Here is a 25,513-nt window from a genome sequence, read left to right on the forward strand (position 1 = left end):
CATGAAAACCCAAGGAAAGAATATTGAGCTTCAGGAAATAGCAAAGGAAAAAAAATTTAAGGCCACGAAATTCTCTCACAAAAAATACACATTGACCGGACAGACGGTAAGCACCTTCCACCTCAACATGGAACTCGTGACAGGCTCACTCTTCATTAGTGTGTGACTTCCCTGGCCAATGATTGATTGTAACTGTCATCACTTGATGTGTGTGCAAGACAATGCAAAAAGAGTATGGACAAGTGAACGAAGAGATGCAAGCGAAGATGGGCAAGCCGCGCTACTATAAGTCTCAGTAGACGCGTTGATCAAGGCCTGGCTACCAGAGCAAGAGCGACCGCATCAACAAGAGATGGCCGTCCAGTACTAGGCCCAGGCCTTGCTTTCGAAGATCGAACTTCTTAGACGAGCAAGCTGCCGGCGAGAGCAGCGACAACGCAGCCAACCAGGGCAGATGTGGCGGTACGGGCGGTGATTGAGGCAGAAGAAGACTGGCCGCTCGAGGCAGAAGAAGACTGGCCGCTCGAGCTTGAGCCCGACGAGGTATTGGAGGTCTGCGAAGGAACGGCACTGGAAACAGCCAAAGAAGCGCTCGAGTTGGTCGAAGCGACACCGGATGAAACCGAAGCCGAAGCAGCAGCTGCCGATCCCGAAGCGGAAGCGGTAGACGAAGACGAGTTGGACGAAGAAGAAGAAGAAGAAACAGCAGCGGCACCCGAAACGATCCTGCCGTTACCCCAAGGGATCGCGGGACCCTCAGGCTGACGAGCGAAAGGAGCAGCAGTCACGGCACCGCTGGCATCAGCGATAGGGAAACGAGTGGTCCAAGTAGGGTCTTGACCGTTGTGTGTGAACTGGAAAAAGTAAATGTTGGCGTTGGGAGAGACGTTGGGTGCAGTCCAACCAAGTTGACCTGCACCAGAGTTGGTACCGTCGATGCCAGTAGCGACCGTGTAGAGCTCGGTCATGTTTTGGTTGGATCCGGTCATGAACTTGATCTCCATGCTCTTCCATGTCTGGTTGGCGGTGGTGTCCCACTGGATCGTGAGAGGAGTGCCTTCGTTGGTGCTGCTAGGGGTGAGCGGCGACGGAGCCGAAGAAGACGAGGCATCGGTAGTCTGTCGCTCGACGAGGTTGGGCATGGCGACAACCGAAGAGACGCTGGTCAAGGCAACGAGGGCCCAAGGAGCGAGAGAAACAGCGAGGAACTTCATTTTGATTGTGGTGCTAGGGTTCGTTCAAGAGGTTGAATGCAACAACACGTTGAGTCGAACAAGGAGCAAGTCGTTGGGGGCTAGGTCAAAGGAGTGACGACGGTAAGAGGACGAAGCCAAGGGGAACCGATGGTGCGGGGGAAGAGAATAAGAGGAGAAAGGCAATGAAGATATAGAGGAGAGGAGGGAGGAGGGAGGAGGGAGGAGGGAGAAGAGAGGAGGGAGGGTGACGAAAGATGGTAAGATGATGAGACGGAGTAGCAAGCTCGAGCTGTGCAGAGTTCAGGTGTTCGGAGACCCGGGAGGCACAAGCGCAAGTCTATACTGCTTTCCACGGTCAGATGAGGGGCACAGGCAGGTAGCGAGAATAGGGGGCCAAGGCTGCTACTCGTTGACCGCAAACAGGCAGGCAGAGACTCAAGCAGCTTTGACGAACTCTCCTTTGTGTGTGTGTGTGGGTTTGAGCCTGCGACACGCAGGCAAATGAAGAGCAACACTCAGACAGGAGGAGATCAACACTTTGCAGGAGAAGAGGAGAAGAAGAGAAAGGTGCCAGCGACTAGGTTCATGTCGAGGAATGCAAGTCTAAACAAAGGCAAATCCACGATTCTCAAGGAACAGGAACAGCGGTCACAGCGCGAGGTGAGAGAGAAACAACACAGGGGATCGTCGTTCTGTGGTGTGTCGCTGCAGATCCCGCGACGTCTGGGCTGTTGCTTTTCGAATTCCATGGCGCCAGGGAACGGCAGCAGAAGCAGCAGCTACCAGCAAAGTCGACGCAATGCACAGCGGCGCAAAACCTACATCAATCCAGATTCACCACTTGCAACGGACTCTTGCTTCCCTCGCTTCATGCTCTTCTTCCTGCCTTGGTACACGAAAGGCGCCAGCGAGATTCTTTTCATTGTCTCATGAACAGGAGACTGGTCAGCAGCCGAAAGAACACCACCTCTACGACGGAATCTCCTTGATCAGCAAACACTTGTTCCTTGTAGCACATCACGTTTGAATCTCTGCCGCGGAGCATTTGTGTTCGGTGATGGTGCTGGAGCGGTTCCGTCGATCCCAAAGAAGAAAGAAGAAGCTAAATCCCAAACACCGACGATTCCGGGTCTAAGCAGGCTTTGGCCTAGTTGTCTTCTCGCGTGCTGAACACGCAGGAGCTTGAGAAATGTGGAATACTGAATCTCAAGAGCCAACCAAGGCAGGCGAGTAGCATAGCATAGCTATCCGTGTCGGAGTTGCAAAACTCCTTTTTCTTTTCGACCATGACAGCGCACACACCGAGTCTCGGTGCCGGATTCGCGACGACACCAGTTCTCTCCCCTCACCTAACTTATATCTTTGCGACTCTCTTGAATGCCAGTCGTGGACGTTTGAGAACAGGAACACAGGAACATACGCAAGAGGGAATCAACCTTGCAAGGGTCTATCAAAGGGTCCACTCGTTTGATCCACACCGACATCTGCCCATGTTCAGCACGGTGGATTGCTCCTTGCTAACCCCAACTCCGCCTCATGTTTGCCAAGACAGCTTCATCTCGAGTCTTCACCAGCTAGTGACAGCTTGGCGATCATCTAATGCTCCAAGTCCACAAAGAGAGAGGGAATCATGCTTTTCGAGTAGAAGTTGTTAAGTCTCTTTGGGACAAACATACACGGAAATCGGCTTCGCGCACTTTCATCACGTGAGTCAAAAAAGCGAAAAAGTGGCATTCGGCGGGAAATTTTTTGCTGAAATTCAACTGAGAAAATTTCGCAAGTGAGCTGCGAGAAGAGAAGAAAGAAAGAGAACCCTGAATGAGCTGCTTCTGTGGGTCCACAAGCCTCGTTCTTTTCAGTTCAACCTTGCTCAGCGCTTCTGAAGCCTCATCTTCATCCCTCCCTCCGTCCTGAACATCAGCAACCCAACACCTCCTTGGACCACCACATTCGCCTAACACCTTCATCAGGTCCCAAATCCGTCACCCAAACACTGAAAAAGCTCTCACGTTCTCCCCTTAGACTCACCGCACGGCCTCCACCTAGCGAGCGCCACATAGGACTCGCCCAACATGGCAAAGATGAAGCAAAAGGGAAAGTCGGGTGCGGCCAAGAACTACATCACCCGTAACCAGGCCATCAAGAAGCTCCAGGTCACCCTTGCCGACTTCCGTCGTCTCTGCATTCTCAAGGGTATCTTCCCTCGTCAGCCAAAGAGTATTCGCAAGGCCAACAAGGGCTCATCGGCTCCTACCACCTTCTTCTTCTCCAAGGACATCGCCTACTTGCAGCACGAGCCTGTGCTTCAGTCATTGCGTGAGCACAAGACTTTTGCCAAGAAGCTCTCGCGTGCCATTGGCCGAAGAGAATGGGCTGCTGCCAAGAACCTTGACGAGAGCAAGCCCACCTACCGACTCGATCACATCATCAAGGAGCGATACCCAACCTTCCGCGACTCGCTCAAGGACATCGACGATGCGCTCTCTCTGCTCACACTTTTTGCCAACCTGCCCGCTACCGACAAGGTCTCCGCCGATGTGATTGCTACCTGCTCGCGCCTCTGTGCCGAATGGCAGCTGTACGTGATGAAGACCAAGGCTCTCAAGAAGGTCTTCCTCAGTATCAAGGGTATCTACTTCCAGGCTGAGGTCAACGGCGAGACAATCACATGGCTTGTCCCTTACCTCTTCACTCAGCACATCCCATCCGACATCGACTTCCGCATCATGTACACCTTCCTCGAACTCTACCAAACCCTGCTTGGCTTTGTTCTCTTCAAGCTCTACTCGGATGAGAACCTCGTCTACCCGCCCAAGTTCGACGCTGCCAAGGACGAGCAGGCTGCTGGCTTTGGTGCGCTCAGTTTGGATCCTGCCAGTGCTGCTGTCTTGCGTGGTGAGAACGTCACACCGGCCATCACCAACGGTAAAGCATCTTCGTCTTCTTCCAACACTGTCGTCACTGCATCGGGCAAGAAGGTCTCGGCCAAGGACGTCAAGAAGCAGATCAAGGCCATCTCCAAGTCTGGCAACCTTGTTGGTGATGCCGAGGACGAGCAGGATGAGGACATACAAGACGTCAGCAACACAGGAGAGGAGGAGCAGTTTGTCGAGCAGCCATCCAAGTCGACAGAGGAGCAAGAGTCGACAGCACACTTGACAACATTCGACGAGATTCAGGCAGCTTCTGCAGCAAGCGAAGGTGCTGCCAATGGACTCTTCGAACCATACGTCTTTTACATCTCCCGAGAATGCCCACGAGCGGTGATCGAGTTTGTTTTACGATCGTTCGGTGCGCTTCCCGGACGTATTGGATGGGACATGGTAGCAGGTGCAGGTAGTGCAGTGGACGAGAACGATGCAAGGATCACACATCACATCATCGACAGGCCAGTACCAGCAAGCGGCATGAAACGATACCCTGGCAAGCGCGTGTTCGTTCAGCCTCAGTACATCGTCGACTGCGCCAACGCAAGGAAGTTGTTGCCTGCTGGTCCTTACGGTCCCGGTCAGACACTACCACCACACTTGAGTCCCTTCGTCGATGATGCCGAGGTGGCTCGTCGTGGCGGTTACGTACCCGAAGAGGCAAGAGAGCAGCTTGGTCTCGAGGCCGATGCCGACGCTGTTGCCTCTGAGGATGACGACGAGTCGGACGAAGATGTCGGGATTGACTCTGATGAGGATGCAGACGAGCAGCAGGAGGAGAGCAGTGAGGAGAAGACAATGACCACCAAGTCGAACGCAACATCACGCCCAGCACTTGCAGCTCTTTTGGCCGACCCCACCGACAAGGCCGAAGTTGGTCTTCTAGATGCTGCCGAGCTCGAAGCCGAAGCTGCTGGTGGCGAAGACGCACTCGAAGACATGCGTCGCAAGCACACTGCGGCACTCAAGCAGGTCAAGAAGACTTCCAAGGCTTCGTCTGGCGGCGTCTCTGCACCTCGCAAGACCGAAGAGCAAGAGGCTAAGGAGATGTCCAAGATGATGATGAGCAACCGTCAGCGAAAGCTGTACGAGAAGCTCAACTACACTTCAGGCAAGCGAGCCGAAGAGACGGCCAAGTTGCAGCAGAAGAAGAAGGCGCTCAACAAGAAGGCTACCAAGGGTAGGCAGTAAGAGGCTTTTCAACGCTTGTAATGGCATTTTCGCAGAGATTCAGATCAGACACGCCAAACGTGTCTGCCTCGCGCTTAACCCGCAGAGGGGGGCAGGACCCCATGCCCAGGGCCCCATGATAATGTTAGAGGGTAGCAGGTATATCGGCTCGAGCCAGACCAATCACCCAGTATTGCACCGGCATACCAGCTAAGTAGATGTCCGAGGAGGGAGGAGGTAGTTTTGCCGCTGAGTTTCCCCGTCATGCTCCGCTCCACTGTTGTAGATATATAAGAAGTGTATATAAGAAGTGGTACTTAGTCAATAGCCCCTGTAGAGAAGACCATCCATCTGTACTTACGTTCATCGTCGTCACCTTACGTAATCAAACCGCGTCCTACCATCCAAGCCTGCACGCTCCACATTTTTACACAGCCTCACTCTCTTCCGGATTCACACTGCATCCCACATTTGTGCCTTTTTTTTTTTTTTTTTTTTTTTTTTTTTTTTTTTTTTTTTTTTTTTCTCTTTTTTTTTTTTTTTTCTTCTCTATTTTCCAGCTTGCCTGTTCGGAATAGAGCCGACAATGTTGGTCATTTTTGATCTTGTCGATAGCGGATCAGCCGACTTTCTCACAGTAGAAGTGAGCGATGGACGAAGAAGATGACATAACAAACCATTGGGCTATTCTTCTTCTCATTGGCAATCCCTATGGTATACAGACCGACGCACGGACATGGCATGCCGTCTTAGAGCCGGTTTGGGTCTCCGCTTTTGGCGAGGGCAGATTTTGCACACGAATCAGACGCGACCTCGCCGGTGCAGTGCTGTAATTCACACGGTGTCAGTATGGACGCTCTTGTTCCGCCGTTCCTTGCTTGCTCTTTGCTCAACAATCACAATCACAACTCTGGATAAGTCGCTGCCCCGCCGCCTTCGTGTCGCATTAACTATCGCCTCGCTTCAATCTCGCTTCCAAGCCTTGCGCCGCCTGCCTGTCTGTCTGTCTACAGTATCCGTCCCCGTCCATCTGTTTGGTTACCTCGCCTCGGCAAAGCGCCTGCCTTCTGCCTGTCAAACAGCGAGAAGAAGCAAGGCATTCCGCTTTCACCTCGACTGGGTCGCAGACTCGTCCTTTGCTCGTGTCTCACTTGCAAGCTAAAAAGTCCGACCTCCTTACTTTATTAGAGGCTACCGTCCCAGTCAAACTGACCACCTGAGCTCAGCCACATCGTCCCCATCCTTCCTCGCAGTTGGTCAGTCAGTGAGACTCAGCCTCGTTTTACCGTCCGTGCTTCTGTCTCTGTCGGCCATTGTTTGCTTGCTTGCTAGCCTCTCGTCCACCGACACCCCCTCTCCGTCATCCTCATCGCCTTCCTTCCTCTCGTCGACATCCTCCCCTTCCGATCACAAACGCTAGTTGCAACTGCAGCTCTTCCACATTGTATCGCTGTGGCTGTCAGTTTCTGGCCAGCTCTGTACCCCGCACACCCTCAGCCTGCCCGACCGCAGTAGACACCTCACATCGCATTAGGAACCGCGACAAGAAGACGCCGACCACATTGCTTCTGCCGACGGTTTAGATTGACCGAGTCGAAAGGGCGCAGCAAGCAGCATCACCAACGTCTCCCTTCATCCATCCATATACTCTTGGCTCATCCTCGACGTCGAAGGACCTAATCAAGATGTCTGCAGGATCACGACGAGACCCGCCCGATAGGCATCGCATTCTCACCAACATGGGTTTGCCTCCTCGAGAGCCTGTTGCCGAGCCTACAAGCCCATCTTACTATCCTACCTTCCCACGCTCGCGTCGAGACAGTAATACTTCCGGTGCAAGGCAAAGCGAGCGTTCCTTCAACGGCAGGCGTGCTGCTGCCATTGGCGGCGACAACTCTGACGCCTACATCGATGCTCGCTCGAAGCGTTCCAGTCGTCACTACGACTCTGACCCGCGTCAAGGCTCACATCGCTCAGTTGATGGCCGTCGCAGATTCGAGAGTCTGCCCGCTCCACGCTCTCGCACCAACAGTACTCGTCGACCTGCTCTTCCCGATTTCGAAAACCGGGATGATCGCTACGAACTAGACGACCTCGACGAGGAAGAAGACGATGTCGAAGGAGATCGACCCTCCAACCTACGTCGCAGCATGAACCCCTCTCGTCGTCCAGAAGCCGAGGCTCGCTCCAACCGTGGTGCTGCCCCCAGGTCCGAACGAGGTGGGTCTCCCGTAAATGGCCGACGTCGCCAGGAGAGTGACCCCTACCGCCTGCCTGAACCCTATGAAGACTTCTCCAACACCCAATACACCTCGCGTGGGTCTACACGTGCCGTCTCCAACGGCGATCTCGAAGCCGACTACAGGCGAAAGGCCACTTCTACTCGACCTAGCAAGCTGGAGAGCGGCCCTCGACGCAGGTCCACCACCACTCGACCCAGCAGTAGGCCTAGCAAGCCCAGCTCATATAACAGCCGTGAAGCTCGTCGCGATGATCTAGACCGAGGCGCTCAGCTCAACCTTGATCGCTCTGTCGCCAGATCTCAGTCTTCGAACGGATGCAGCGGAGGCGGTATGCTTGGTCGTGTACTCAGTCGCACCTCTGGTAGCAGCCGTGGCCATGGTGCCAACGGCTCTAGCGGTCCTCGCCTGGAGAGGACTGACTCCCGTCTCAACCGATACAGCAGCCGTCAGCCTGGCGATCGACGTGACGAGAGCGAGATGGAGCTCGCCCGTATCGAGGAGGAAGAGATGCTGCTTGCCATGCAGAAGCGTCGTAGCGCTGCCAATCTCGCTGCCAAGGGTTTCGACCAGTCTGATCCTCGCTGGTATCGGGATGACCGTGACTTGCGTCAGGCTTCTCAACGTTCGCGAAGCAGCTCTCATCCCATCAACCTCGAGCGAAGCGCCAGTGCTGTCAGAAGAAGCATGGACAGGGAGCGTGCGAGAACACTTGCTACTCTTGAGAGCACCGATCCCAAATTCCCCACAGTCTCTCGCACTGACGCCGTTGTTCGCTCTCGAACACAGTCTCAGGTTAAGTCCAAGCCCGAGTCTCAGACTCAGCCCGAGAGACGCGAACGAGCTTTGTCCGGCTCTCGATCTGGCCCTCCTCCTCAGCAGGCTTCGCGCGAGGCAGCACTTGCTGCCATCACTGGTGTCTCTACTGGTGACGTTGCTTCGAGCGCTGTCAAGAAGCAAGACAGGAGCAAACAAGCTCAACGTGCCGTTGAACAGGACGAAGAGGAAAACAGCGAGAGTGACATCTCTTCCATTGACGATGCTCTGCTCGAAGATGCCTCCGAGCCTACTGATGTGCACGACGATGATGCGATCCCTATGATTCTGGCTGGAACTTCGAAGATTTCGTTGAACGGCAAGTCAAAAGCTGCCTCCACCGCTCCACCTGCTAACGGTACCAGCAAGAAGATTCCCGAAACCACGAGCGACGATGAGGAGGACTCGGACGAAGACGGCTCGGATGAAAGCACCGAACAAACTTCGGATGGTCTCCACTCAGCCATCAAGCGGCCCACTCCAGCCATCTCTGGTGCTGCCGTATCCAAGACTCCCGCCGCCTCCGAGTCAAAGTCGAAGCTGGTTGCTACCAGCTCCAATGGTCGTTCTGCTCCCAAGGGCTACATGAACTTCACCCGCAAGTCTCCCGCTGTTGCATCGGCCAAGACGCCAGCTCCAGCTCCTGCAAAATCGAAGGCAAAGCCGCTGCCCGAGTCTGAAGGCTCTGAAAACAGTGAGGAGGACGATAACGAGGAAGAGGAGGAAGAGCAAGTTACGCCAAAGCGTTTGCGTGCCACCCCTGCTGCAGCCATCGCTGCTTTGGCTGGTGGTGCCACTGCCACTGCCGGAGCCGGCGCACTCGCCGCCAAGTGCAGCTCTGAGGCCGAAAGGGAGCAGCGACGTGCCGCCAAGCTTCGAGGTGAGCAGGAAGCAAAGGCAGTCGAAGCACAGGCTCGTGCTGAAAAGGCTGAGCGCTCAGCAGAGAGGCGCAGAGCCAAAGAGGAAGCTTCTGCCGCTGCTGCTGCTGCCGCCCTTGCCGCAAAGGAAGCCAAGCGCAGCGAAAAGGTCAAGAAGCAAGAAGCCAGACAGGCTCAGCTCGAACGTAAGCGCGAAGAAGAGTCTCAAGCTCGCGACCGTGCTATCCGCGAAAAGGAGGAGGCTGAGGAACAGCGCCTGCTTGCCATTCGCAACAAGGAGCCCGAGCGTGGAAAGAGAGCCGAAGCTCGTAGAGCCAGCCGTCGTCGTCCTCATGGCGCCACAGGTCCCAAAATGCGCGATTCGGGTGTCAAGCCGCTCACGCCCCAACAGCGCCACTATTTGCTCAAGGCACTTGTCATGTTGCAGATGCAGTCCGAATGGGCAGAGGTTGAGAAGCTTGGTGCTTTGACAGAGTACGGCTACCCCTTCTCCAGCCAGCGTTCTAAGCTGACTCGTGTCAAGACCTTTGAGCGCGGTGAGGATGGTGGCGAGTACGCTGGTGCCGCTCGCGACCCCTACGCCAACGATGAGGCGATGCGCGAGGGTGAAGATCTGCAAGAACCGCTTTTGCTTCGACACCTCTTCCACGTTCACCTTCACACTTTCCCCGGTCTAGATCAGGCGCCTGAAAAGTACTGGCAGAAGCGTATTCAGCCGTTCTTTGACGAGATGGCTGCTCGCAACTTCTCCTCCTCGGTCGAACGAGGTGAGATCTCCAAGCGTCGTCTGTACGCTCTCGCTGCTACCCGCTACCTGGGCAGCTTTGTTGCTCGTGGTTTCGGTGTTCGTGGCGAAGGCGAGACGCATGGACCTGGTCTTGGCGAGCCTGGCACCGAAAAATGGGGTGTCGGCAAGAATTGGGGCAAGGGCACTGTCAAGCGTGGCCTTGACAAGCCCGAGCGCATCGACGCTGACCTCATGAAACAGATCGACAACCTTTACGAGGGCGAAGGAGGTCGTGTCTGGCAAGCTGCAGGCAAGGAATGGGCCAAAGTACGCCGCGATTGGTGTGCGTTTAAGGAGAGCATCATCGAGAGTGAAACTGGTCTCGAAGAAGCTATCTCGTACCTGGATGTCAGCATGATTCGTAATTTGCCGCCACACTATCGCAACTCGGTCGAGTTTGCACGTATCCACGCTGCTTACATCTTTCACACGCTGTTCGTAACAGCGCCTAATGCTGATGACCTTTTCAAGATGGTCAGAGGCATTCACGTGCTGGCTCCATACTGGGGTGCTAAACAGCTGCTCAAGTACGCCAATGCCGAGACGATGATCTCTGGTATCTTGTCGTTGCTGCTGGCTCGACCTGGTGGAGCCAAGTCGCTCATTCAACGCGTTTTCTCATACGTCATTGGCAAAGAGGCTTCGTGCATCCAGAAGGAGTTCGTCGTGCCGATTCGAAAGGAGATCGACGATCCTGAACTCACCAAGAAGGTCGAAGACTACGTTCGTCGTGGTGACCGAGTCGAGTCACGCAAGATGCAACGCGAGGCGAAGAAGCGTGGTGAGGATATTCTTACCACCATTTTGCTCTCTGCTGATGGGAAGCTCAGCAAGGAAGCCGAGAACCATGTTCTTGAACTTCAACGTTGCTTTGCACTCTCTCCTTACCGTGGTGACTTGAACCTCGCCTACCCCGAAACGACACCAGCCGGTGCCGATCGACCACCGATGCCATCTTGGGGCGCACAAGGTGCCGAACATACCCGCGCTCGCAAGTTTGCCTTGCTCAAGTTGCTCCTCCGCGAGTCCCTCAAGCACCGCGATCGTGAACAAGCCGTCGAGATGGCCAGTGGCAGTTTGATCCCAGCTATCATCAAGGACTCGCTCGAAACTGTCTTCTACCCTGCGATTCGCGAGATAGCTCGCAGCTCCAACCTTTCAGAACGACTCGGCGATCTTCAGAACTTCATCGATGATATGCTCGAGACAAAGAAGAAGGGCGATGACAGTATTGAAGCCTGGATTGCGCTTGCTGCGCGTCACGAGCAGTCGTTGTATGCACTCTTCCACGAGTGCGCACCTATCTCAAAGCGACTCTGGGACTGGTGTCAGCTCGGATTGGACTACATGGCTCTGTCGACTACTGACCCTGCGAATCCTGCTGACCGTCGTGCACCGAATTTGGAGATCAACTTCGAGGAGCTTCTCCAGGACGCCCGACTGACCGATTCGGATGTCAAGAAGATCATCGCTGAAGCTGATCAGCTCGCTCGATACACGAAATGGATGAAGGTGCGATACGAGCTCGAGGCGAGGAAGAACTATCTTCTTGCCAAGCCTGAAGCTGCTCATCCCGGAGGAGTCTCGGAAAAAGATCTGACGGATGAGGCTATGCGCCGCGATATCAAGGACATTGACGCGATGATGCGCGATCTGATGGAGGACAATGGCGAGACGATTGATAACGGTGCTTGCGCCGATGGTGTACGTGGTACAGAGAAGTACGATTTCCCTTGGGCATTCTATGACGAAGTCGACCCCCTCAACCAGCATCTTGCAGGTGAAGAGGAAGCAGGGGAGCTCAAAGTGCCCAAGTTTGCCACTGGCTACCCACCCCCCAGTCTCAAGCACATCAGGAGATTGCAGCCACTGTTCTGCGAATTGCTGGCGAACAAATTGCCTGAATGGCAGTCGGAAGATGTGCTCGGTCAGCTTCAAAACGATTTTGGTAGAGGCAACCAGCGAGGTGGGAAGAGGTTGAGTTTGAAGCCGAGGAAAACGAGGACGACGTTTAGCGAGTCGGCGAGTATGGGAGGTGGGTCGACAGGCGCTTATCCTGCGGAGAACAAGAGCATCCTTAGTACTGCCACTTCGAAGTTTGGTCGGTTGAGGGTACCTAGTCTCTTTGGGAGGAAGTGAGACAGTCGACCAGGATATCTAAAACATTGTTACACGCATCAACGGGGAGTTATCACCCTTGACAACTGTTGTAGGGTGTGTGACAAATAGCATTGATCACAAGTACCAATTGCAATAATAACCATGATCTAAGTACAAGATGATTCAAATGCATATATATGTCCTCCAGCATTCTGTGTATACATGTATAAGCTGCAAGAAGACAGTCTGGGGTACCACTCGTCTAGATATCCTTGGCATCAAACTTGACTCTGTGATGCAGACATCCTCCATCACCACCCAACGCTGGGAACGCATCCGGGACCTCAGCCTTTGCATCCTAGAGTGTGGCTGCGCTTCCCTCCTGGAACTCCAGCAAGTAGCGGGTTTGTCACTAGAGTAGTGTGTCAGCAATCGGGAATCGGGTAACCAAATCGAAACATAGTGAGCAGTAAAACCACTACACCAGCTAGTCCCTTAGCTGGTGTACCCGATTCACACAACATTGAAGTATAGGCATTTCACTCCCAAATGCTCCGAACTTGGAGAACAGACATCTTCTCCGGTGACAAGTCTTTTCTCTTTGTGATCATGTTCCCGCATAATTTAATTCTTTACGTTGGAGCGGAAAGAGTTTGTGACCTGATAGCCTGCCAGGTCGCTTTAGTGACAATCTTTGGCGGAGAGAGTTGGGTGTGCTCTGGCAAGAGGTCATGAGAGCCGAGCGTGAAAACTTGCAGTTGATTGTGCGTGATGGATGTTGCGGCTTGAGGGTGGAGAAAAAGTGCGTAATTACTGGTCGAACGTAAGCGCGGGGAAGACGAGCTTCCCCCCACACTTTACGGCGGCGGAGTTTAGTTGCCAATGCAGGTCGTCCCCCAGGCTTTCGGTGACACGAGCGCTGTTCCGGCTGCTACATCTCCTTCTTCCCACCACCATCTTAAGACTCAATACTTCGACAAAGATGATCGCAGCAAGATCAACCAGTGCAGTCTTCATGACTCCAGCTGCGGCAACTCGAACTTCCACTTGCTTCATCTCTATCATTGCCAGACCGAGCTCGTCGTATTTGACCGGCAGGAGAAAGGCAACACCTTCAGTACCATGGAAGAGCCCAGTCGCTCTGAGCAGGACCTTCTCCTCAACACCGACACCAAAAGCAGCAGCCGAATTCACCGGAATGTCCGAACAAGGTCTCACCGAATCCCAAATTGACGTTCGACGTGCAATCCAAGACGTTTGTGCTCAATTCGATGACGATTATTGGATGCAGAAGGATCAGTGAGTCCTCCTTTCCCTCCCGCCTTTCCCTCATCCCTAATTCCCCCTTCATCTCGCCGACTCATTCTTTCCCATACATGACAAACAGAAAAGCGGAATATCCACACGAGCTCTACTCAGCACTCTCTTCCGGTAGTTGGATCGGCATATGCATGCCCACCTCCTTCGGTGGGGCCTCACTCGGAATATCTGAAGCTACAATCATGCTTCAAACCATCGCCGAATCAGGCGCTGCTATCGCAGGAGCCCAATCGATCCATGCCAACATCTACCCACTCATGCCCATCATCGAATTTGCTTCCCCTAACCAACAAGAGGATTGGTTACCAAAGATGATCGATGGACGTATCCGCTCTTGCTTTGGCATCACAGAACCCACCACCGGTTCGGAGACACTTAAGCTTACGACGAAAGCGGTGAAGAGGGGAGATAGGTATGTTGTGAATGGGAGTAAGATTTGGACTTCCTCAGCTCAAGTTGCGAGTCACATGGTGCTTTTAGTGAGGACGTCTGAGCCGGAAGAAGGGAGGAGAAGTTCGGGGTTGAGTCTGTTCTTTGCCCCGCTTAGGGATGTTCCAAATACGCCGGAGAATGAGGGGAAGGCGAAGTTGGCGAAAGGGGTGGAGATGCGGAGAATAGCAAAGATGGGAGGGAATGCGGTAGATGCGAACGAGGTTTGGTTTGATGACTTCGAAATCCCATCTTCCTGTCTTATCGGGGAGGAAGGAAAAGGATTCAAGTATGTCCTACACGGAATGAACGCCGAGAGGTGCTTGCTTGCTGGAGAAGCACTAGGTACGGGCTACGCAGCACTCAAACGCGCAGTGCGATACGCAGGGGAGAGAATAGTTTTTGGAAAGCCAATCGGCGCGATGCAAGCGATTCAACACCCCTTAGCGAAAGCTTGGGCTGAGTTGGAAGCAGCAAGACACCTAACCTACGCCGCAGCGAGGATGTATGATGATAGAGCAAGTGATTCGGGTGCACAGCCTAATGCAGCGAAATACATTGCTGCAGAGGCTGGGTTCAGAGCTTGTGAGACGGCGGTTATGACGCTGGGTGGAATGGGGTATGCGAAGGATTATCATGTTGAGCGCTACTTCAGGGAAATGTGAGTAAGAAGTGACGTTGAGGGTGTTGATGATGGTGAGATTCACTCACATTGGGGTTGCTTTTGATACCGAATCACGCTCCCGGCGGTTAAAACAGCTTGGTTCCGCGTCTCGCGCCTGTCAGGTAAGTTAACCCCTTTCCCACCTTCCTTCCGGAACTCACCAGATCGAGTACCGCTGACAACCAACCCTCCCTTTGTGTGTTGTGTGTTTGCGTGTGGGGACAGCCGAGAAATGATCCTCAACTATCTGGGACAACACGTTCTCGGACTTCCAAAGTCTTACTGACCGTCCCACCCCGAGACAATCCCCTTTTCATTACCCTTGTTCGGCTTCGGCCCCTGTTTTGCTCTGCAATCAATACATCCATCTCCGTACGAAAACCACATTCCTGTTGTGGACGAACTGTGAATCTGAGCTACATGCATAGCATCTCGGTGGATCTGTGGGCCTGTGCCAAGGATGTGAGTGAGGCAAAGAAGGGTCCAAGCGTTAAAAATGTTAGATGTGGCTCATCGTGCAGCTGTCAAAGAAGTCACTCACGCGTGCTGCACGTGACGAGGGGTGCGCAACTGAGCAGGACCACACGCGTCACAACCCGCTCAATCGGCTTTGTTTGAATTGAAGATTATAAAGTAGGATACACTATCCTGAAGCCACGATCAGGCTCCTCTGTCTCAGGCGTATGACTTCTTGAATGCTTATATTTGCTATGGTGGGATGTGACGGTACGAGCATATATATACCTTATCACTGTCTCCAAACATGTTGGTGCTCCTGAGTTGTCGCCTTCTGCAATACTCCTGAGCCGTTGCTATGGCAACCCTTATGTGCTTCATTGTGTGCATCGCTTATGCACGATCTCGGTTTCTCAGTGTCTTGGTTAGAACTCATGAATCCGGTTTGGAATGCCGACGCACTTCAACTGTTTACTCCTCACTCCTCTTTCACCTTCCCACCATCATCTTCTCATTTCGGCAAGCGTCGCTTCAACATCGACCTTGCTAATATTTCTTTTCCCACCCGATTCCCTCTACGTTCCGCCTATACGACCCGCTCTTCTCTGCGCTCGATTGGCCCCCTTATGGCGGGCTGGGAGCTTTTGGGCCAGCGAGCCACCTCGCTGACCTGCAATCTAATATGGTTTCTGTATCGGCTTCTGTATCGTCCGACTGATCCTCACTTGTGCGGCCGTGTGAGTCAAGCTGGGATGATACTATGCGTTCTGCTCTTGAACGAACCGAGCTAACCGCACTAAACCCTCCTCACCTTCTCATGAGGACTGCATTAGCGCCAACTCAAAAGGGTCACGTTTGCAGCGTCTTGGCTTTCGTTCGCACCACCACCCGCGCTGTGCCTGAGCACTGCCACGTAACCAACACCTCACGTGCCCGCCGCCATTGCCCTCGTTGTCGGTGGGTCCAATACCAAGCACGGACCTTCTCCTTTTGAGTCCTCCCACACGTTTCGTCATTTGTTCACGCGCTCGCTTCTCCCTTTCTCTTATCCCCAAGGGGTGGAGAAAGACATAAGCAACCCCCTCCCGTCCACCCCCCTTCTTTTCTTTCCCTCATCGCAATCCCCCTTTCCCCATATTGCCCCCCTCCAAACCTCTTTCGCCATGTGGTTCATCCGCACGGCCCTCATCCTAACCACAGCTGCCTCTTCCGCAGTCGCTCTCTGGCCTCAACCCAAATCCCTAACCACCTCCAAATCCATCACTCGTATCTCCACCGATCTTTCCTTCAACCTCGTCCAATCCACCGATCGCAGTCGAGTCCCCTCCGATCTCACCGAAGCTATTGATGCAGCGGCTAAACTGGCTAATAGTGTCGATCTTTGGCCTCTTACCCCTGACCGTGGGGAGGGGCTGCGAGGGGGGTTGGAGAAAGCGCCACTGATCGCTAGTGTCGAGATTAAGGTGCTGGAGTTGATGCCCGAGACTATGCCTAATCCTTGTGTTGGGGTTAAGGGTAAAGTTGAAGACACTCAGAGTGGAAAAGGAGCTGGTGAGGCGAAGAAGGTGTCGAGGAGGGGACTGCAGACCCCCTTCCAGGGAAGGAAGTCTGCTGTTGCTAGTGAGGATGAAGATGCGGGAGCTGATAAGCATGTCATCGAAGATTCCTCCGTCCAAACCGGCGTTTGGGATAACAAATGCAGTATTTCAGCACACGCCATTCGTGAGCTCTCCTACAACTGCTCCACCAAGCCTCTTAATCTCGAAACTGATAAGTCGGCTCCTGGGGATCTTGGATACCTCGACGCTGAATCGTATCGGTTGTTTGTTCCGGATAACGGCGCTTCGATTCAGCTTACTTCCTATACCTCGCTTGGCGCTTTGCGTGGGTTGCAGACTCTTTTGCAGCTTATCTACGCTCTTCCACCGACAGCTGAAGGGAAAGTTGAGCGAGGAACAAGGTTCATCCAAAACGTCCCACTCACCATCTCTGATCAACCAGCCTATCCCTACAGAGGGCTGTTGTTGGATACGGCTCGAAACTTCTTCCCCATCGAAACAATCAAGAAACTTATCGACACGATGGGTTTCGTAAAGATGAATCAACTTCATTGGCACGCGACTGATACTCAGTCCTTCCCCCTCTCCTTCAACGACAAGGACCTTGCTATTCTAGCCGAGAAGGGTAGTTATGGATTCTACAAAACCCCTTCAGGCGAAATCAAGAGGATGGTATACACCGAGGAAGACATCAAGGGAATCATCGCCTACGCAGCTGCACGGGGTGTGAATGTGATTATTGAGACGGATATGCCAGGACACATGCTAGCTGGAGTTGAAGCGGTGGATAATGGTTCACTTATGGCTTGTCCCAATAATCCGGATTGGGCTAGTGTTGCTGCTGAGCCTCCTTCTGGTCAGCTTCGACTTGTCTCTAACTGGACCTTTTCAGACACCACCAATGTCGAAACCTTCTCTGTCCCCGCCCCTATCTCTAAGTTCGTTTCTTCACTCCTACGAAAAATTTCGTCCCTTTCCAAGTCGGTCTACGTCAGCTCTGGTGGAGATGAACCAAATTTCCACTGTTGGAATCTCTCCTCCGAAGCCAATATGGAGCCTTACCTTAACAAGTTTATGACGCTGGTAACAAAGGAGACTGGTGGAGTTGGGAAGAAGGGTATGGTTTGGGAAGAGATGGCGGTTAAGTTCCCCACCGTTGCCAAGACCTTAGGCAAGGATAGTTTGGTGGAGATTTGGAACGACGCTAACAACTCCGCTATTGCACTCAAGAACAACCCCGACATCAACATTGTCCTTGCACCCGTCAGCTACTTCTACCTGGACTGCGGTGGAGCATCTTTCCTCGGCAATTTCACCTCCAACCTCTGGTGTCCTTACGTTTCGTGGCAGCAAACATACTCTTTCGACCCTGCAGTAGTTATCGCCAACTCCACCGCCACCCTCGCTCCCACCGATGAAAAAGCCAAGCGGGCTATCCAGCAGAGGTTTGTAGGTGGAGAGCACGCGATCTGGTCCGAAACCATCGATGCAACCAACCTCGAACAAAAAGTTTGGCCTAGGGCTGCAGCAGGCGCTGAAATCTGGTGGACAGGAGAAGAGGTGGAGAAGGGTAAAAAGAGAGATAAGGTCGAAGCTTTGGGTAGGATGATAGATTTGAGATGGAGAATGGTGGAGTTGGGAGTTAGGGCTGAGCCCTTGCAGCCTCAGTGGTGTGCGGAGCGGATTGGCGAGTGTAATTGGCACGGTTGAGCCCCAGATTTCTTCCTGTTTAGAGCCTGAACTGATTGTTCAGATTTGTGATCCCTCAATTTCGATTCACGTTTCTCAAGTTCTTTCACTGGTACGGTGGCACACACACGCTCACCCCACACTCTTGTTTTGGTTGCTTGTACGCATGCGAGTCAATCAAATTCACACTCTGTCGTGTCGTTGTGGTTGTGGTCTGAGAAGGAGGCGTGAGAGGGGTTCGTGAACTTGAGTCTTTGGGAGCGTTTGTTCGACGCCATGAAGTCTTGAGAGAAAATTTTGAGAGTTGTCTTCGGATTGTTAAACAATCGACCGTTCTGGAGCGAACTTTGGGGTGCTTGAATCTTGCCTTGCGATCTTGAAACAGTTGAAGCATGTGACACCTCGGCAATTGATGCATGCAAATGCAACCTTCGCCAAGCCCACACACCCAATCACCAACTTTGCTCACTCAGACTTAGTGCATTGTCTGGGCCAACTGTCGAAGCCCAAGATGCTGGTCATCAGGCAGCTGGTGTTTACCTCCTCAACCTCTCACTCACTCCCTCATGCTGTTGCCTTATTGGCCCTTAGTATCACACATGCACATGAGGAGGATTGAGACATATATAAGCACTCGATTCAACATGTACCTAGAATAGAATCATCTATCACAATCGACACTTGTGATCATTGACTTTAACGCACTTTCGATTGATCTCGACGACGCTCTTCATCTGAAACTCGATGAAACTTCGAAGCTTGAGTCTGTTGAGGAATGCACAAGCGAGGAGCAGCGAAGTAGATAGTGATCATTAGGGGGTTTCAGTTTTTTTTTTGCCCTCGAAAACTAGAGTCTTCGAATAGTGAAAAAAGGCCAGAAAATTGATGCCCCCAAATGTAAGCTGTGTTTTTAGACCAAGAGTTAGGGTATTGTTGGCCAGAACATAAAGTGTCAGCCAGAAAATGAAGCAGTTCCAAAATCCAAACCACCTGTTCCAGAATCCAAACCACCTTGTAGCTCCACCATCTTTGACACTCTTGTTGCACAATCAAAGTAGATACAGTCATTATTGACACTGTGGGTTCATGTAAAACAAGCTGTGCAGGAAAAGTGGAGGCATTTGTGTGAGTACATCATGTGCCACATTACATGCAACATCACATGAGTGAAGACTCAGGTCCAATTCTGAAAACTCTGCCACAACTGTCCAGCTGAAGCAGTGTTTTCAAAAATTAGAGTATTTTCCAAAATGGCAGAGCTTACATAAGAAATGAATATTTGACACAAGTGAGAACTCAAAAAAAAAAAAACATGATTTTCCAAAAAAAAAAAAAAAAAAAAAAAAAAAAAAACTGAAACCCCCTATTGTGATTAGGAGACAACTAAGTACAAAGTAATACCAGGTATATATGTCTCTACTGATGGTCAGTGTGTCCATATGTGGAATAAAGTGACACATATGTGCCACAGGGCCGCTGGAGACACATTGCGCAGAAAAGGGGGTTTCAGTTTCTTTTTCTTTTTTTTCGGAAACTCAAGTTTTTTTTTGAATTTTCACTTGCATTGGATATTCATTACTTACATAAGCTCCGCCATTTTGGGAAATAATCCAATTTCCAAAAACTGCTTCAGCAGTACCAATGTGGCAGAGTTTTCAAAATTGGACCAGAGTTTTCACTCACTTGATGTTGCATGTGATCTACTTGAACAAATGCCTCCACTTTTCCTGCACAGCTTGTTTTGCATGAACCCATGGTGTCAATAATGACTGTATCTACTTTGATTGTGCAACAAGAGTGTCAAAGATGGTGGAGCTACAAGTGTTGAGGAAGCACAGTTGGGTCAAGATAGCGAGCAGTAAAATCGTCATGTTCGAAGGAGCTAAGTACAAAGTGATATCATAGACTATATATGCTTCCACATTAGTCTATGTGTGTGTGAATAGATGAGGTGGCATGTGTGGCTGCGTGCTGTTGTTGAGTAAGATAGGGGTCATTGGTGGGTGGCATTGAGCATTGGTGGGAGTTGACAGGTGGCGACGCTGAACGAGGTTTGCGAAAATCTTAGAATATTACTAAGCAGTCATGTGTTTTTACTACAAGATAGTTAAAATTCTGCAACTGCTTCATTTTCCAGCCAACACTTCATGTTCTGGCCAACACTACCCTCCCTTTGTTGGCTTCGAAAACTAACCCTCTAAAAACACAGCTTACATTTGGGGGCATCAATTTTCTGAGCTTTTTTGAGTATTGGAAGACTCTAGTTTTCGAGGGCAAAAAAAAACTGAAACCCCCTAAAGTGTGAGATCGGTGAGGATATGAACTTCCGGTCAATCTCAGCGAGATCGGTCAGGTTGAGTCATCCAATGGATCTCATCAATCATACTGCAAGAAGGGGTTGTAATGCATTGGGTGCCGAAACAGCCTGATGGAGAGGAGGGGCAACCGCAGTAGGCTTGTTGCCATTGTCAGTGATGAAGGGAGACATATGGGAAGAAGTATGCAAGGGAGGGTCCCAACACTTGAATGAAATGGGTGATACCCCTCTGTGACAATGAAGTTGCAGGCAGGGCCAGTGGACTTGGTAGACACTGTCATTTCAGTATTGTCTTTAGTTGCAATCCAGGCATTACAACTGCTTCATGTGTGTGTTGTATCACCACTACTAGACATTGTTGACACCTTCATTGACACTACAAAACCTCAACCATTGGAGGCGCCTCAACTGTGTGTCAGAGGTCTTGCGCCTAAAACCTGAAATCTGTGGTAGAATTGCAATTACTACTGATCCTATCAAGATCTGTGGTAAAAGGCCTTTATTATTATCTATGACTTTTCTCCCAAATATGTGATAGATTGATTGCTATTGCAGGTTTTGACTGACCACTGTGGACACTCCATCCAGAGTAGCTCGGCACGATCAATAATGATAGATGTATTGCAATGACACCAAGGTCTGGTGTGAGTGATGCTGTGGGCACCAACACAAGTGTCCAGTGTGTTGACTGAGTGCTTGAAGTGATCCCCAGACCACAGTGGATGATTGCCTTTGGTTCTAATGATTGAGAGAGCCAGACCACTGGATGAACTGCCTTTGGGATGTCAATCAATGTCAATGAGCAGTGATACAACACACATGCTATGATAGGAGCAATGTCTTACGATTGCTGCTGTTGATGGACTACTAAGTATACTTATATGAAAGCTATAACTAATAAAATATTGTCATGGGCCTGGATGCGCAGGAAGCAGGAAGATCCATCAATTCATATGAAGGGAGTGCAGGAATCGAGGGATTGGGCAGATTGTGGGACTTGCAGAAGAGTTCACTGAGATCTGTAGAAGAAACAGCTCTATGGCAGATCTCACCTAGATCAGCATGAGCCAAAATGGTATCACAAACCCCATCAGGATCTGTAGTAAACAAGATTGTATGACATGTCCCACAGAGATTAGTGGCAAGGACAATCATACAACAGACCCAGTATGGATTAAGTGACAAGGACATCTGGGTTCACCACCAGATGAGGTAGGGACCTTACATGATGATGAAATCAGCATAAGGAGATGGGTGCTGAGGTCAGGAGGTGGATGGAAGAAGGGGGCATGCATTGTCATTAGGATGAAGTGGGGCGACCCCTATCAGCAATGAGATGACACTGGCTCTTCTTGATGCAGGAGCAGGAGAAGCAGGGCTCAGCAATGGGATGGCACATTGGTAAAGACCTCTGCCACAGTACTCAACAAAGATGGTGCCTTCTGGAGAGAGGGGGCTGGAGCAGAGTTGCAGGTGACACTGCAAAGATAAATATAAACCATGCTGTCTCATCATAAGTGGTTGAGTGGATCTCCATCCACTCTACACCATAAACTAGTTATCACTTCACATAAGTATACATTAGTTTCCAGTCAGCAAAGTCACAATCAAGTAGAGTGCTTTCATCATAGTGCATGTGTTGTATCACCACTCACTGACATCCAAAGGTGGTTCATAGCAAACTGTCAGAGGTCGCGTGCCTGAAACCTGAGATCAGTAGTAGTATCAGTACTATCACCGATTCTGTCGAGTTATGCAACAGTGCTAATGGTATTACGATTCCTAGTGAAATATGCAACAGAACCATCTCTGCCGCTTTTCTCATTGGGATCTGTAGTTGTATTGATGTTATGACAGATTTTGACTGACCACTGTGGACACTCTGTCCAGAGGTAGCTTGGCATGATCAAACTATGATACAACTCTAAGTGAACTTGATGTTGACACCAATGGTCTGGTGTGAGTATGGATTGATGATGCCAACACAAGTGTCCAGTGTGTCGACTAATGCTTGAAGTGATCCCCAGACCACAGTGGACAACTGCCTTTGGTTCTAACTATATCCAGACTGCTGGTTTGCTAGAACTGCCTTTGGATGTCAGGAAATAGTGATACAACACATGTGCTTCGATGAGGAGCAATCTATTGATTGCAACTTATGCTGACTGAAAACTAATGAGTACTTATGTTTCTAAAGTATTGACTAGTTGTATGGTGAGTAGAGTGGATGAGAATCCACTTGACCATTAGTGACGAGAAGGTGTGGCTTTTATACCTCTTCACAGTGTCACCCACGTCACTGCTCCTGCTCTCTCACCAGAGAGTACCTTCTGCATTGAGTACCTCACAGGAGTCTCCAATGAGGCTCCTCCTCCTCATTGCACCATCCATCTGTCTTTCCTGAGCTGTGCCAACTCCATCGACACTGCTCCTCCTCTTTATGTCTTCCTTGCCAGTTTCTCTTACACTGCTCTCCTCCCTTGGACCAGCAATGGTCCCCCTTTATTCCTATCTTGTGTGCCCCCAAGTGGTAACCAGCTGCATGCTCCTGAGCTAGGTCCCTTCTTGGTGGTGCTTGGTCCCACTACTTGCATGTGAAGCTTTGCCACACTATCATCCTTACCACTGATCTCTGCGGAATCCGTGATAGGATCTTTCCTACTACTGATCCTGGCAGAATCTGCCATACCCTTTCTTCTATCACCGATCTCGGTGTGATCCATAGTACCATCCTCTCTCGTGCCAATCTTGTCATCATAGTACTATCCTTCCTTTTGCCAATCTCAGTGAGATCTGTCATAGGACTGGCACTACTACCGATCTCAGTGAAGTCTGTCTCAAATCCCATGATCTGCCCGATCCCTTGATCCCTGCGCTCCCTTCATATGAATTTGACAGATCTTCTGGCCTCTGCGCATCCATTCCCATGACACAAACCAGCAGTCAGGATAATGATAGAACCAAAGGCAGCCATCCACTGCAGTCTGGGGATCACCTCAAGCACTCAGCTGACACACTGGACACTCATGTTGGTGCTACCAATCATATCACTCACACCAGACCTTGGTGTCAATATAAGTTCATACACAATATTGATTGTGCCAAGCTACCTCTGGATGGAGTGTCCACAGCAGTCAGTCGAAACCTGCAATAGCAAAACAACTATTACATCTTCAGGCAAGAAAAGTCATAGAGGCTTCTCTACAACATACCTTGATAGAAATTGTAATACACCACACATTACCACATATCTTGACAGGATTCGTAATAGATGCATTTCTATTAAAGATATCAGGTTTTGGGCACACAACCTCTGACAAATATGGTGTAGAGTGGATGGGGATTCACTCAACAGCTACGATGAGGAGTGAGGTTATATACCATCCTCGCACTGTCACCTGCAACACTGCCTTCACTCTGGCACACCTCTCCAACACTGCTCCTCCTCTTTCCTGTCTCTCCTATCCATCCTGCAATGCTGCTCATCAGCACTGTGTCTCTTGCTGCCCATGGTTGGACAGTCCTCACATTGTTTCATCATTGTCAGGAGCCATTCCCACCTCATCTGAGCAATAGTTCACACCCCCTTTCATTCCTCCCATCTGTCAGTGGTCGCACGCCCAAAACCTGATATCTGTAATAGAAATGCATCTATTACGAATCCTGCTGAGATATGTGACAACGCTTGAAGTATTACGGTTCTTGTCAAGATATGTAGTAGAGAAGTATTACGGTTCTTGTCAAGATTTGTAGTAGAGATGTCTCTATCACTTTTCTTGCCCGAAGATGTAGTAGTGGTTTTGCTATTGCAGGTTTTGACTAACTGCTGTGGACACTCTGTCCAGAGGTAGCTTGGCACAATCAATAACTGTTATGAACTGATACTAACACCAAGGTCTGTTGTGATTGAGATTGTTGATGTCATTGACATGAGTGTCCAGTGTGTCAACTGAATGCTTGAGGTGATCCCTGGACCACAGTGGATGACTGCCTTCGGTTCTATCATTATCTGGACTGCTGGTTTGCTATGAACTGCCTGTCAGCAGTTGCATGCCCAAAACCTGATAACTGTAATAGAACTGCATCTATTATGAATTCTGTCGAGATATGTGACAATGATTGTGGTATTACAAATTTTGGCAAGATATGTAGTAGAAACATCTCTATTACTTTTTTTGCTCGAAGATGCAGTAGTGGTTTTGCTATTGCAGGTTTTGACTAACCACTGTGGACACTCTGTCCAGAGGTAGCTCGGCACAATCAATAACTAATATGAACTGGTACTAACACCAAGGTCTGGTGTGGTTAAGATTGTTGTTGTTGCTGACATGAGTGTCCAGTGTGTCGACTGAATGCTTGAGGTGATCCCCAGACTGCAGTGGACAACTGCCTTTGGTTCTATCATTATCCAGACTGCAGGTTTTGAAGAACTGCCTTTGGATGTCAGGGAGCAGTGGTACAACACACATGCTACAATGGAAGCAATCTTATTGAGATTGCAACTTGCTGACTGAATACTAATGTATACTTAAGTGTAAGCTATAACTAGTAATGAAAGGTGTAGAGTGGATGGAGATCCACTCATCCACCTATGACAAGAAGGTATGATTATATACATCTTTACAGTGTTGCCTGCAACACTGCTCCAGGTGTCGACCTCTTTGACACTGCTCTTCCTCCTCATGACCTATATGCTGGTGTCCTTGACACAGCTCTCCTTCCTCCTAACCAGCAACTGTTTTCCCGACTCCTGTCTTGTGAACCCCTGAGTGGTGACCAGCTGCATGCTTCTGAGCTTGGTCCCTGTCTTGGCAGAGCTTGGTCCTCCTCACATGTGAGTTTGTCATATGATCATCCTTGCCACTGATCTCCACAGAATCTGCTATACAATCTCTTCTACTACTGATCTTGGCAGGGTTTGTGGTACCATCCTTGCTCATGCTGATCTTGGGTTAGGGTTATTGT

At 50.8% G+C, this 25,513-nt stretch overlaps 5 protein-coding genes across 5 annotated transcripts; 4 read left to right on the plus strand and 1 right to left on the minus strand.

The window, feature by feature from the left end:
- Positions 1-401: 401 nt before the first annotated feature.
- UHO2_00607 (uncharacterized protein) lies at positions 402-1,214 on the minus strand (the record flags this gene model as incomplete). Its single annotated transcript, XM_041557227.1, has 1 exon — positions 402-1,214. One exon carries the CDS (start codon positions 1,212-1,214, stop codon positions 402-404), a length of 813 nt encoding a protein of 270 aa, XP_041413161.1.
- A 2,054-nt stretch (positions 1,215-3,268) lies between these two features.
- Positions 3,269-5,314, plus strand: UHO2_00608 (related to NOP7 - component of several different pre-ribosomal particles; the record flags this gene model as incomplete). Its single annotated transcript, XM_041557228.1, has 1 exon — positions 3,269-5,314. The coding sequence occupies one exon, from the start codon at positions 3,269-3,271 to the stop codon at positions 5,312-5,314; it is 2,046 nt and encodes a 681-aa protein (XP_041413162.1).
- Positions 5,315-6,978: 1,664 nt separating this feature from the next.
- On the plus strand, positions 6,979-12,153 carry UHO2_00609 (uncharacterized protein; the record flags this gene model as incomplete). The annotated part of the gene is made up of 1 exon (XM_041557229.1): positions 6,979-12,153. One exon carries the CDS (start codon positions 6,979-6,981, stop codon positions 12,151-12,153), a length of 5,175 nt encoding a protein of 1,724 aa, XP_041413163.1.
- A 943-nt stretch (positions 12,154-13,096) lies between these two features.
- On the plus strand, positions 13,097-14,528 carry UHO2_00610 (uncharacterized protein; the record flags this gene model as incomplete). The annotated part of the gene is made up of 2 exons (XM_041557230.1): positions 13,097-13,413; positions 13,502-14,528. The coding sequence occupies 2 exons, from the start codon at positions 13,097-13,099 to the stop codon at positions 14,526-14,528; spliced, it is 1,344 nt and encodes a 447-aa protein (XP_041413164.1).
- A 1,618-nt stretch (positions 14,529-16,146) lies between these two features.
- Positions 16,147-18,252, plus strand: UHO2_00611 (uncharacterized protein; the record flags this gene model as incomplete). The annotated part of the gene is made up of 1 exon (XM_041557231.1): positions 16,147-18,252. The coding sequence occupies one exon, from the start codon at positions 16,147-16,149 to the stop codon at positions 18,250-18,252; it is 2,106 nt and encodes a 701-aa protein (XP_041413165.1).
- Positions 18,253-25,513: the final 7,261 nt, after the last annotated feature.

This window comes from Ustilago hordei (assembly GCF_900519145.1).
Source record: "Ustilago hordei strain Uho2 genome assembly, contig: UHO2_contig_01, whole genome shotgun sequence".
NCBI lineage: Eukaryota > Fungi > Basidiomycota > Ustilaginomycetes > Ustilaginales > Ustilaginaceae > Ustilago > Ustilago hordei.